Here is a 14214-nt window from a genome sequence, read left to right as displayed (position 1 = left end):
AGCCCTGCTCCTGGTCCTCGTCCTCCTCCACGTGATCAATATGCCTGAGGTGGGATGTCTGCATCCATCCTCTGTAACTGCTTAGCCTGTTCAGGGTGAAAGAGGATCCAGAGCCCATGGGTGCAAGGCAGGGAACAACCCAGGCAATCTGGAAAATCAAGTCAACCTCAGCCTGTTTTTAGACTGTGGGGGAGACCAGAGTACCCACAGGAAAACCCACAATGACACAGGGAGGACGTGCGAACTTCACACACATGCAGTTGTGGTGGAGACTCAAACCCTGGTCCCACAGCTGTGAGGCAACAGTGCCAACCACTGCACCACCATGCCGCCCCCATGTCTGCTCTCAATAAACCTAATTCATTTTTCAATTAAGGAAATGGTTGATTGCCTACATGCGCAAATTACTTATACAGCTATACTTAACATATTTAATTCCTTTACGTTATACGATGTGTAGATGTATAAAAATAACTAAAAACCTTTGAATATTTACCTGCTGTACATTTATCTTTGACAGAGCATCTAAAAAGATGTCTTTGGGCCCGGTAGTTTGAGACTCCTGCTCTACGAAATGTAACGGCACCCAATTGGGTAAGTCCTAAATATCCGTTGGTCTAAATATCCCCACTCTAGTCCGACATATGGAACTTCAGTGTTAAACAAGTTCAGATTTTAGTTCTCTAGGTATGTTTTAAAGGGCTTCAGAGCCAAACATCTAACCAAGGCTAAATTCATACAAAAAAAGTTAGCAGTTATTGGTAGCTGCTGCTAAACTTTTGTTGTGGTTTATCAAGTTTGGCGTCATTGAATTAAACCTTGGAGTTAGCAGATTAGCGGTTATCGAAGCTAACTTTTCGGTTGGTTGTGCCCATCACTGTATGCAGTATATAGATCTTCAATTCAATTCAATTTATTTATATAGCGCATTTCACAACAAAGTTGCCCCAAAGCGCTTTACAGGGCTGTGTTGTGATACATACACTATAAATAGAGGGAGAAGCAGAACGGGAAAGAAATAAGAAAAGAAATTGAATAAAGAAGGTCAGAAGACAAGTTCCTACACAGTTAGAATGAGAATAGTATTATGCAGATATTTGAACTGATTATAGGAGAATGACTGACCTACTCCTATCTGGCTGAAATCACCCCTGGTGTTTTGGAGCTCGGCGAGCTTGCAATGAAAAATCTGCTTAATTACAACTCTGTGATGTGGGATTATGACGTCAGTCACGCGTAAGAGTTTGCCTACGCTAACCTACAAAATCCACACTACTGTGTCCTCACCCATTCTTAAACATGAATGTGCCATTAAACCAGCTTCGGAAGAGGCCACATGCACCACAGCTCAGGAGGCTGCAAGCTCCTCCTCTCCTCCACGTTTGACCTGCCAGGCATCCTTCCACCCTCCTGGATATTTTATTTCTTTCCCCTGACATCGCGTCCCCAAATGCACTGACAGCTGGGCTCCAAGTGAAGTGGCTACTGCTGCATCTAATTTAAGCAATCATAGTGCTGCGAAAAGACAGGGACCGTCAGATTGCCTGCCCAAAAGGAAACTTAGGATGTACGCAAAAGGGACAATAACGGACGAGACCTGACGCGATCTTGGAACCGATAAAAGCCGGTAAAGTTAAGCATGGCAGACGGCTCTTCCATAAACGGGGAGGACAAGGACCCTGATATTGAGCTATTTGTGAAGGTAAGACGAGTTTGCGTGTAACTCGTCAGTAACAAAATTCAGCTATTTTAAAATGAGGCATAACAGAAATGTTATAAAAGCCGCCTGAGATCCAAGTGCGTTTTTATATAACGCAAGAAACTTCTAGGTACTGAACTGGTATCCCTCTGTTTAAAATAAGACTCCCGTAACGTGACACTTGTGATAGAGTTACTATCGCACCTTGCCCAGTGCCCGATTCCTGATGTTGTGTGAAGAATGAACGCCATTCATTGGAAGATGTCCGATGACTACAAGAACACAGGTCGCCATCAATTTTATATAATGAATACATCATTATTCTTTTTCTTCATATTTCGACATTTAATTTAATCAAATATGAATCTTTTTGTTCATTTAAGATGTATCTTAATTTCTGCTCCGCGGGTTAAAGCTTTCACACAAGTAAAGAAAGTAATTCTATATACGTTATTTCCCGTTTACTTTTCCCGTTCCCACACACGTGACGTAGATTAAGACGGTCACTTTATGGTTTATCGTAATGGTTTTATAATTGTGTGTGTTTGTGTGTGTGTATATATATTGATGATGACACGATCTGGAGGCAAGGGACCATTCAAATTGACACAGTATAAAATTTGTTAATTAAATGGATTTCCAGGATGCAGGTCTATATTCCGCAGAGAGCGCCTTATTTGCAAACCAAAAGAGCCTGGCAGTTTAAGCACTGTTCAGTAAGACTTCTACATGAAAATGGAGTGATCGTAAATAATCAGTTTCAGTTTATCCGTTTTGGAGAGTAAACGTTTCTATGAAGGTGGCTGATTGTAATTGATTGGATTATGATGAACAACATCAGCTTTGTCGCCTGCAATTAACCACCCACATACCTGTTGACCTACGTTTTTCTGCACCTTGGCTTTCCGCAGTTATCAGTAGTAGTAGCTTACGTTTATTACGGTGTGTGTGCGTCTGCGCAGCAGAGAATGTATGTAAAACGCTAATGCCTGATAGCTCCGACTTTGTAATTCTCAGTTCTCCTATGCAGCAGGTTTATATGACATTTGTGGACTGGTCTGTGACCTCATCAGTTCTGCACTCCTGCCATGCACGATGACTATAGTGTCCAGTTAAATAAATAAATAAAATGACAGTTATTTTTTAATTTAACGTGAATATGGCTATACTGTTTAAAGTCACCCATTTCTAGTTTCTTTGTAAAATTATGTTTCTTCCCAATTTTGTATGTTTTGTGTTATAATTCCTTTTGTAAAAATCACTAGAAACACTTCTAACTGACAAACTTCTTGTAAAAATGCAGCATACAAAAAATCACTTCCATGCCTATCTTAAAACCCAGTTTTCTCAGTGACATTTTAGTTATCTGTCAGTTAAACGTATCCTGCCTTACCATTACACACTTGTCTGAATTCACCTGACCTCATAATATACAAAAAGCAACACTTTGTAAATTTCAAGACAGCCTGAGAAGCATTTGGTTTTGTTGACATGGCCCTAAAGCTAGCTGAAATAGTATTGAACTTTGAGAGGCCCACAAGCTCTCCTGTACAACCTTGCTCTTTGAAAACTCTTACCTGTCCAGAGGCTAACATAGCAAGTAATGGAATTTTCATGAATAATTCAAGTGCTCTTCAGTCTTCAGTGACAGGATTAGATTTCCAAATTTATCCCTTGTAAAAATGTGATACCCTTTGATTAGTATGCAAATTTGCTTATGACTCACTGCACAAATAGAGTTTGTGTTTTTCTACGGCTTTATAGATATGTATCTCAAAAATAGCCCTGCATTTTTGTATACCATTTACATGTTCATTTTAGCCTGTCTTGGGTTGGCGTCCCATCCTGGATTGTTCCCTGCCTTCTGCCCATGGCTACCTGGGATAGGCTGCAGACCCCCCACGACTCTGAATAGGATAAGTGGGAACAGAAAATAGGTGGATGGATATTTAAAAAAAAAAAAAAAACATGCCTCTGAATGTGTGTTGTGAACTTACCTGCATGTAAGAGAACCATGTCGTTTGGTGTTGCAGGGCTAGCTTTACACATAATTACCTTCCGTTCGATCCAGGGTGGTCACCTTCAGGTATTATGTGGATATTTTGGCAGTGAGCTTACGTTTGTTTCGACACTGAGCCCACACACCGGTGTAATCCAACCCTCTCCTTGCACTGCTGTAATCCTAGTGGACACATTTTATTTCAATCTGGTCTCTTAATCCTGGATGTTTTTTATCCATGCTGGTGAAATAATGCTTTCCATTCAAGCTTTCCTTCGAAATATTTTTTGTCAATGATGATAAAATTGATAGTTATTTCATGCAAGACAGGTCCGGAGACATCATATTACTGCTAATTTCATTCTGTCTTTAAACGAGGGATTAAAGATGAATATTCAGAAATGATTACATACATGCATAGAAAAAAATTGATGTCAAAGAAAAATAGTTATATTTGTCTTAAATATTTACCTGTATCGTACCTTAGTTATATTTGTCTTATATAAATATAAAACCATTACTCATTAACTAGTATGGAGGTAAGAATCACAGGAGAATCACATAGGTTCACTATATTAACAAAAGTATATTGACACCAGTTTGACCAACAACACATTCCAAAACTAAGAGTATTAATATGAAGTTGCTCCACCCTTTGTTGCTATAAAAGCCTCTGTACTCTTCTGGGAAGGCTTTCTGTTAGATGTTGGAACATTGTTGGTGGGATTTGTGGTCATTCAGGTTGGGTATGGATGTTGGGTCATCACTTCTATTTCTGTGAACTTGTGTGGCCAACCACTTCTCAGCAGAACTTGCTCCCAGACGTTCTGACCTACACAATAATTCCACATGCTGTTGACCAGGACAGATAAAGCAGTGAACAGACTTATTGGAAAGATGACTTCCTATGATGGTACCAAGTGGAAGGTCACTGACCTCTGCTGTACGCCTGCTCATTCTGTTGCTGCTGTTTGTTGAAGCAGATTGCATGATTGTGTGCTTTATTATGAATCTGTGTTGGCAATGGGTGTGGCTTAATTGGGCAATACCTCTAATTAATAGAGTCTTCACATAATATATATGTATGCTCATGTCTTTTTCAGGCAGGAAGTGATGGAGAGAGCATTGGGAATTGTCCTTTTTCCCAACGCCTATTCATGATCCTGTGGCTCAAAGGTGTGGTCTTCAACATCACCACCATTGATATGAAGAGGTATGTCATAGTTCAGCTTTGAGGGCACATTGGGCCGTTTATTATGCATTGTGTTTTCAATATAACAAAGTCTAAGATGAAAAACACTGGTAGAAAAGGAGCTTCTCCTGCATCAATGCCTTTTTATCTTCTGCAGAAAACCACCTGATTTGAATAATCTGGCGCCAGGAACTAATCCACCATTCCTGACGTTTAATGGAGAGGTCAAGACTGACATCAACAAGATTGAGGAGTTCCTTGAAGAAGTCCTAGCACCTCCCAAGTACGTAAACCAACCAGAAATGTGTTTTGGGCTGCTGTACTCTATACTCGCGATCAGAAGGTCATGAGTTTAAATCCAATGTCTACCAGAGTGATATCACAGTTGGACTTTGCAAGCAAGGTTCTTAAGCCCAGTTTTTCCAAGGACACTGGACTACAGTACGTATAATACTTGTTGTGTTTTGGTGCTTCTTCAAAAACCTAACCCTAAAACTTGTACATCCCGTTATATTTACCGGTCAAAAAACTCACCAGCAGACAAATAACCAAGCAATTCTTTTTCTTTAGGTATCCTAAACTGGCCGCAAAGCGGAGGGAATCGAATATTGCGGGGAATGACATTTTTGCCAAATTTTCGGCATACATCAAGAACACAAAACCAGAGGCCAATGCTGGTTAGTAACGGAATAATACAGTGAAGGAAATAATTATTTGACCCCCTGCTGAATTCTTAAGTTGACCCATTAATAAAGAAATGAGAAGTCTGTCATTTCACTGGTATGTTTATTTAAACAGCAAAAGATAGATAATTAACAAAACAAGCAAGAAAAAAACATTATGTAACAGTTACAAACCAATTTGTCATTTATCTAGGGAAATAAGTATTTGATCCCTTAGAACACATACTTTAGTACTTGGTGGAATAACCATTGTTTGCAAGCACTGCTGTCTGACGTTTCTTGTAGTTGGTCACATACCAGTGAAGTTACATACCTCATTTATTTATTAATGAAACTTAAGAATTCAGCAGGGGGTCAAATAATTACTTCCCTCACTGTATATGTCTCACTTTTCCCTATATCTTAATCTCTTTTCAAAATGTTCATGCAAATTGGACGCAAGGCTGTTTGAAATGGGAACTTTTAATTTAGTAGCTGTGTGTTTAAGTTCCCTCCTGTTAACGGTGCTTTCTGACAGTCACAGTCTGAATGCCAAAGAAAATGTGAGCCTGACATTATTTACACATTATTTCCTTCATGCATTATAAATATTGAACGTTTGGTTCAATGGGGCGTTGAGTCATTCTATCATGACCGTTTTCTGATTGTAAGCATCAAGAAATATTTTTAAAATGATACTGCAACCAATAATGTTACATGGCCAGATTTTGCACACTAGTAACCCAATTGCACAACACAGCTCTGGAGAAGGGACTGGTCAAAGCTTTGAAGAAACTGGATGTCTACTTGAACACCCCCCTTCCTGATGAGGTCACAGATGATACGAGCAGCAGCCGGAGGTTTCTGGATGGGGATGAGTTGACTCTGGCTGATTGCAACCTCCTGCCAAAACTGCATATTGTCAAGGTGGATTAATGACTTTCACTAGTTACGTACTTTATACAATATTACTGTAAGTAAACGTAATCTAGGGGTGGTGCAGTAGTTAGCACTGTGACCGTACACCTCTGGGACCAGCGTTTGTGTCTCTGCCATGGCTCCATGTGTGTAAAATTTGCAGGGCCTCCCCATCTCGTCATAGGGTGTCCTCCAGGTACTCCTTCCCCCCACAGTCCAAAAACATGCTGAGGCTGATTGGAGTTACCGAATTGCCCATAGGTGTGCATGTACGTGAGTGAATGGTGTGTGAGTGAATGGTGTGTGAATGTGCCCTGCAATGGGTTGGCGCTCCACCATGAATTGATCCCTGCTTTGCACCCATAGACTCCAGACCCCCCCACAACCAGGAATAGCATAAGCGGTGGATGGATGAACATAATCTACAAACCCAACAGTCGATATCACATTATATAAAACTTCATGCTTCTGCTTCAAAGCTAATAGTTTAAAATAAAGATTAGTAGGGACAATTAATATACATAAAAACAAATAATGTACATAAAAATAAAACACCTAAACTTATTTTTAATTAGTCCAATTTTCATGCTATTCTTTGTTTTATTCTAGAATAGTACTGTTGGAGAAACTTCTGCTTGTGGATTTTGAGCAGTCACGTACTTAAATTCGTTTGCTTGCTTGTCCTTTAAGATTGTTGCTAAGAAGTACCGTGACTTTGACATCCCGGAAGACATGGTCGGAGTGCGGCGGTACCTACAGAACGCCTATGAACGAGAAGAGTTCATCAACACGTGTGCGGCGAGCCAGGAGATGGAGCTAGCCTACGTGGATGTCGCAAAGCGGCTGGCGTAGTTAGGACACCGGGGGCCGTGGCAGCAGCTGTCGCATTCCCATGTGTAACATTAGACATTTTTATTTGCGGAACATGCACCGAATGAGACGTTCCATCACTCTTCCAGGCGACTCAAACAATACAGGGAGACCATAATAGAAATAGGATTTTTATTAGCTTATGACTCTGACCATTATAAGTGGTTGGAAGATGGATGAATGGAAGGATAGACTTTTACTATTATTATTATTATTATTATTATTATGACAGTTATAATACACAAAGGGCAGGTTTACACAAATTTATTATACATCTTGTCAATAGTAATCCATTGAAGGTTTTATATAATGTGATGTATAGGGAGGACAATGCATGGCCATTGAAAATATTTTGTTTAACCTTTTAGTGTGAGTATTCCTGTATGTAATTGCACAGCAGGCAGAGTTGTGGTCTTACAGCTCCAGGCTTTGGGGTTAAAATCTAGACCCAAGTCCATGCGTATGCAGTCTCTCCATGTTGTACGAGTTTTCTCTGGATACTGTTAATTTTAATGACACACACTAAAACAAATTGGCACACGTGGGTGTGCATGCCCTCCGATGTACTCTCATCACATGTACGGAGTACCGCTGCCTGAGACAGGCTCCGCCCCCAAACCCCATACAGGATAAGTGGACAGATTACAGCATGTAAATCCTCAGATTGCAGCATGTAAATACTCTTTTAATTTGAATCTTCCTTTTCTCTGTAACGTACATCCATATGTGCAAACTGGACAGCTGTTTGATTTAAAGATATGAATGGGATATAAAAATATCGAATTCTAGTAATCTGATTATTGTTTTATTTTAATAGTGATACTTTGTATATAATTTATGTGCATAAATAAAAGGAAAGGAAGAGTGTGAATAATAGGATAGAACGTACTGATTCTGAAATGTAAAGTTTGTTTATTAAAAAGAAAAATAAAAGGCAGAGAGCACAACCTGCTGGTCATTATTGGTATTTTATTCTTCAGATTGGAAATTAGATATATCGATGGTCCAGTGGGGAGCACTGTTCCCTCACACCTCCAGGGTTGGGAATTTGAATCCCACCACCAAGCTCTGTGTCTGCAGTCTGCATGTTCTCCCCGCGTCAGACAGGTTTCTTGGGGGTGGGACGTGGCTTTGCTGGCTAATCCTCTATGCAAGATGAGGCGAAGAGGGAACGGGATAAACAGATGAAGATGGATGTTCTGTAATTAGTGCTTTTTCCTCTACATGGATTCTTTTATTGTATTGTAGTAAAAGGACACAGGCACCACATTGTTTACTAAATTGGGCGTTTTAAGCTACATTCAAACATAGACAATGTAAATTCTAGTTTGATACCTACATGAGAGGAATGTAGGATTTCAATAAACATAAATTGCAACATGAATATGTATGGACATGACTTGTTATTGTCGTAATTAGAAAACCTGTCATGCAACCACAATTTCTGATATTCAGATTGCATGTAATCAATTTGGCCATGTGGTAAAATGTCAATTTTTTAAAATAACTAAGCATGGTCGCATGGGCTGCCCATCTAGTTAAAACAACATATCATTGGCTCCACCTAGTGGTCACTGTTACAAAGTACGGCCAGCATTAACCAAAAAGCCTTAAGTTGGTTTGGAGGTAAGGCTGACCGCTAGCATAGTGCCTAACACTTTTGCCTCGCACCTCTGGGCCTGGAGTTCTCATGGATGGATCTTCCTGTATTAATTGGAGTCACAGAACTGTCCGTAGGTGTTCGTGTGCGTGCCCTGCTAGGCGTCAGTGCCCCATCCTGGGTTATTCCTTGCCTTGCTCCAATAGCTTCCGGTATACGCCCTGGAAACCCAGTTCCCTGAATAGGACAAGTGAGTGCAGAAGATGGCGGAGTAAGGCTGACCAAATTCTTTTCCATCTTTTATATATTCATTTGCTAATTGATTTACGACTGTACATTTATAAATCAAGTTAGCAAAAATTCATGATGAGCTGCAAACAAATCAATTAATTACATTGATCCCCAGCTGACAAAACTGGAACAACATCACGTGACAGTTACTTACTTCTGAGATCATTAACAGATATTTACTATTTCCCTTCTTAATTAGTCCATGACTCAGACGTGTGACAGGTTACATGTAGCTCTTACACAAATAAATCGATAACAAAGCTTCGATATGCATAGCTTTTCAACCACAATAAAGAGCAAATGTGTAACAACCAGCACAGGTTGTTTGTATTGAGTGCTTAATGTAATATTTTGAATCAGTCTTTGAATTCTATCCTGCCTCCCTTTGTCTATTTCTATTGCGTAAATCCCGTTGTAGAAATAAACATTGTAGTTGAGGTACTGACATGGTTATTGGAATTATTCTGCACGCGCAGATTTTTGTAATACTCAACGCGCTAAGAAAAAAGCGAAAGTCAAACAAAATAAAATAAATACATAAAAATGGGCCAAGGAATCAAATGTTTCCTCTTATCCTGTGGCTTCTGTCAACAAGTCGTGGCTTTAATGCCTTTGACATGTGTTTATTTAGTTTGCTTCTGCTGTTGGATATTCTGGCTCTATTCTCCCACGTTGCATATTCCGCCCTGTTTTGCGTGTTATTAAGAAACACATTCCGTTTCATTGGGATGGAACTCAAGGGCCAAGCCGTTTGCATATACTTCTATTTAAGAAAGTAAGCAGCTGTACCTGCACTTTGACGTTTCTCTCTCTCCACAAATATGTGGGCTTTGTCCTTTTATTATTATTATGTTTTTTACATATGTCAAGAGGTGAATCGAGAAGTAATAGATGTATCTTTTCACCTTTTTGAGTAATGCATCTCAAGAAACTGAGTACGCACAACAATCTTTTCATCCAATATTCCATATTTGTTACATTTTTTAATTCAGTATTTAGCTGCAGATCCTTTTCGTCATCCAGCTGCAAACGTAAAGATACTGACTTAAAGGTTTCATAATGGCATATATTTCAGCTAAAGGCATTTTTTTTTCATAATCTTTGTTGGTACCTTTTATGAAACCTGAAGTGTTGTAGCGATGCTGATGCGAAAAGCAATGTATCTCTTGGGTTTAATCTTTGAGGTCAATGGATAAGTTAAGCCTTTGAGAGAGACTACAGTTGGGCACTGCCAAAATATTTGATATTAATATTTAGTTTTTTAATGCCTCATGGCATCTGCTTGAACTTCTTCACTGTAATCCTTTACAGTGTAATCTAAAGCATGTTTTAAAGTATTTCACAGTTTGTGGCTCAGATAGCACTGACATGTGATAATTTAATTGATGCACATTCCCTAAATGTATTGAAACGTATCTTTTCTGATGTTTCAGCAACATTGTGCCCAGGTTAGATGAGGTATAACACATTGGTTCTTCTCATCCTTTCCATGCTGCGTTGTCCATGGAAATGTTTTTGAGAGCTATTCTAGTTTTCCTTTTACAGAAAATGTTTTAAGTACCTACATCCCCTCCGTCTGTTGCTTTAGACATTGTGTTCACAGGCAATAATGAATCGTGCATTGTTTTAAAACTTCAACAAGCTCTGTTCTGTGATTAGTTTTTTTGGTGGGTTAGATATTTCCCTGTCTTGGTCTGAAAGAACTTGATCATCATTTCTCTTTGGATTAATTGCACATCTTCACTTTTTGATCCATGGGTGGAAAATTTGCAGGAAATTCCAGTGTTTTTTTTTTTTTTTTGTATCTAATACAAACCTTTGAAGCTTCCAGCCGTTGATAGTTGTTCATGATATAAGACCTGCGGGGATAACCACACGTTTTATGTTTTACATTGTCTCGGACACAGACACAGTCCTAAGTAGTTTAAATCATTTTAGGTTCAATAATTTTCAATTTCATTTTTAAAGGACACCTGCAGAGGTTTACTCCTGTTAGTGCAGTTGATGTGTGGATCCTGGGGATCCTGTTGTTATTTACTTACCTCATTATTATGTAGTTGGCCCTGCGATGGGCTGGCCCCCCATCCTGGGTTGTTCCCTGCCTCGTGCCCATAGCTTCCAGGATAGGCTCCGGACCCCCCGCGACCCAATAGGATAAGCGGTTTGGAAAATGGATGGATGGATTATTATGTAGTAACAGCTCTGTTTTTAAAATGCTGAAATAAGCCAAACAATGTGCATTCTCTGATTGGCTCATGGCATTCTCTGATTGGCTCATGGCATTCTCTGATTGTCTCATGGCATTCTCTGATTGGCTCATGGCATTCTCTGATTGGCTCATAGCATTCCATGTTAAATGGCAACTTTTCAGTGAAATTTCGGGGGACTTTATTGGGACTCCTGTACTGTCACCAGCCTATATGTCTATGGCATCCTGTTGTGCACGTACCGGCGAAGTGCGAACGATGTTCACAGCGCACAGGCTCCCGCACATTATGAGGTGCTAATACTCGAAGAATAGGTGCTAAGCTGCTGTAGAAATGCGGACGCTAATGGCAAAGACGTGACTAAAACCTGGCTGTCAGAATTAGAAATGCGCGCAGTGGACATAAGTTCACGGACTCCGTAGCAACCAGCACGGGGACGTCCCAGGTGCACGGCGCTATCCGCTAATTCGCATGCTCACGTTCTGCATGTCTGCTCATTAACGCAGCCCCCAGACGGAAAAGAATGAAATAAACATAATAATAAAAATTGACTCTGCAGAGTATGCAAAGCTGTTGGGACTCTTAAATACTCATGCTCTGTATCTGGGGGACATTATAAATCATTTCCACGAAACTATTCTAGCTGAGCTTCTGCAAATGTTCGTAACGCCCCGCGTCCTGCGTCTACAGTTTGGCATGACAGTGGCCTCAAATTAAATTCATTGACTTTATTTTTTCATCCCGGAGAGAACACCCACGCGCATCTGTCAGAAATACCGGCGATTGTGAAACTTAACGAGGGCCAGTGGAGCCGTGGGCCCTCCCGGATTGGCCGTAAATACCCATACTGGCACGAAAGGTAAAGCTAGCTAATGGAGTGACTGGCGTTCAAATTGCCTTTTGAATTGGAACGGCGGTGCTCACCGCGGGGGGGATCAAACATTAATGTGGGGGAAAATGGCCGGGGAAATACCGCGTGATCAAAGTGTTAGCTTGCTGGTCCCTTCATGTGCATAGAGCCGTTTTCAGTGGGAGATGTTGAAATTGATTTTGGCCGAGTCCCCGGTACAGTCCAGCTTAGTGCAGCCCTCCAGTACAAATGGCAACCGGAGAATAACACTCGGGACCAGGGGGATTTGACCCAATTCCCATTCACGACGCTCCAGGGTATGGAAGGAAACAGCAAGAGAAATACCTTACAAAAAAAGCTCATGTCGTTTTTTCTGCCTGTGTATTTGTGACACAGTCTTCTTATATACAAAAGTGAATTGATTCTTATATCTTTTGATTAAAACTGATTTAATACCATAATTCTTTCTGAGGCTGGTAGAAGGGACTCGGAGTCATTTCCTGCAAGACTAGCTTCTTTTTTATTTTGTTCTGATTTATTAGAAATTGTAGCCCCAGGTCTGCTTTTTTTCTATGAATCTGGCTTTTATAAGAACCATGGCAGGAATAGCATCTGAAGGCAGCTTTGTTTTAAGGTGAAACAGCCCCTTTCCTTCATTTTCAGTTGGTTTTTGCTCATGCTCGGCCTGTAGAAACTCAAATGTAGTCTAAGTTCTTTGTTTCATGGGCATCAGTTATCAGAATCTGCCTGTAGTCTAAGTTCTTTGTTTCATGGGCATCAGTTATCAGAATCTGCCTGTAGTCTAAGTTCTTTGTTTCATGGGCATCAGTTATCAGAATCTGCCTGTAGTCTAAGTTCTTTGTTTCATGGGCATCAGTCAACAGAATCTGCCTGTAGTCAAAGTTCTTTGTTTCATGGGCATCAGTCATCAGAATCTGCCTGACATTGTACACCTCTGTTTCTTCTTCTCTGTCTTGATGAAAATGTGGACTGTCTGGCAGAGAGCTGGGAGGGAACAAAAACCTGAACTGTCTGGTGCGTCTCCAAGGACCAGGTTGAGGAACACTGGTTGATGTTGTTGACGTTTGGTGCAAATCCGATGTAAGAATGGCAAGGAAGCAATGCCGGAGTTAGAACCGGCAAACGCAGCCATCCAGTGCTTTATTTTTCATATCTCAATCCTAGACTGTCTGAAAAGCCAATGTTTCAATTAGTTCTTTAATGGATGTATTTAGGAACCTGCACTTTGTTTCTCAGTGTTCAGAGTTTCTGTGCCATCACACAAATGAGGAGTGTTTACAGGCAGTGTCCAAGGTTACAAATAAGATCTGTTCCCTAAGTCTGCCTTTAAGTCGAATGTGTAGTTAAGTAGGGGCAGGTACACGTGGTCCTTATTTAGCATCAATTAGTCAAATGGTTTTCTTAGTATATACCATATATTTTATATTTATTTGCATATAAAACCCTTCAGAAACACTGCCAAATATACGAATATACTAAAACTGCATAACCATAAAAAAATACTTAATATTAATAATAATACGGTAATAATAAAAGTAGCCAACAAACCACTGAAGCCGCAGAATGTTTTATTGCAAACCGTTTTATTTAACTCAAGTTTTTGTGAAATAGACTTTTTAGCAGTCTGTTTACAAGTATGACTGCCTGTGTATTTTGTGTGTGTGTGTATTTGGTGTTTGGACAAAATAAGAGAAACGCCTCATGAGAGTATGTGGCAACTGTGAAAGATGTCTGTGTTATGGTGGGGCATGACAAAGGAGGGATGATCCACACACCGACTCGCAACAAAAGGGGTTCATTTAACAAAACTGAACACAAAGGGAGAACTGGAAAACAAAAGTACCTTGAGGAATCAACAAAACTGGTGAGACAGAAACTAAGGCAGGAAACAACACCAGGAACAAC

The 14214-nt window shown here is 40.1% G+C and overlaps 1 protein-coding gene across 2 annotated transcripts; it reads left to right on the top strand.

Moving 5' to 3' along the window:
- Window positions 1–1336: 1336 nt before the first annotated feature.
- On the top strand, window positions 1337–8287 carry clic5a (chloride intracellular channel 5a). 2 transcript variants are annotated; one of them, XM_048975615.1, is made up of 6 exons: window positions 1337–1702; window positions 4802–4911; window positions 5048–5173; window positions 5461–5567; window positions 6313–6479; window positions 7161–8287. In XM_048975615.1, the coding sequence occupies exons 1-6, from the start codon at window positions 1640–1642 to the stop codon at window positions 7320–7322; spliced, it is 735 nt and encodes a 244-aa protein (XP_048831572.1). In that variant the 5' UTR covers window positions 1337–1639; the 3' UTR covers window positions 7323–8287. The 2 variants fall into 2 exon arrangements, with proteins under 2 accessions (XP_048831572.1, XP_048831573.1); XM_048975616.1 differs by lacking the exon at window positions 1337–1702 and adding an exon at window positions 1934–1985.
- The last annotated feature ends 5927 nt before the right edge of the window (window positions 8288–14214 follow it).

Source organism: Brienomyrus brachyistius, chromosome 14 (assembly GCF_023856365.1).
Source record: "Brienomyrus brachyistius isolate T26 chromosome 14, BBRACH_0.4, whole genome shotgun sequence".
Taxonomy (NCBI): Eukaryota; Metazoa; Chordata; class Actinopteri; order Osteoglossiformes; family Mormyridae; genus Brienomyrus; species Brienomyrus brachyistius.
This window is presented reverse-complemented; position numbering and strand designations above follow the sequence as displayed.

Coding starts and splice junctions, on each gene's coding strand:
- clic5a (XM_048975615.1), top strand. CDS start 1,640: ATGGCAGACGGCTCTTCCATAAACGGGGAGGACAAGGACCCTGATATT. Junction 1,703..4,801: donor ATATTGAGCTATTTGTGAAG/GTAAGACGAGTT, acceptor TGTCTTTTTCAG/GCAGGAAGTGATGGAGAGAG. Junction 5,568..6,312: donor AAAACCAGAGGCCAATGCTG/GTTAGTAACGGA, acceptor TGCACAACACAG/CTCTGGAGAAGGGACTGGTC.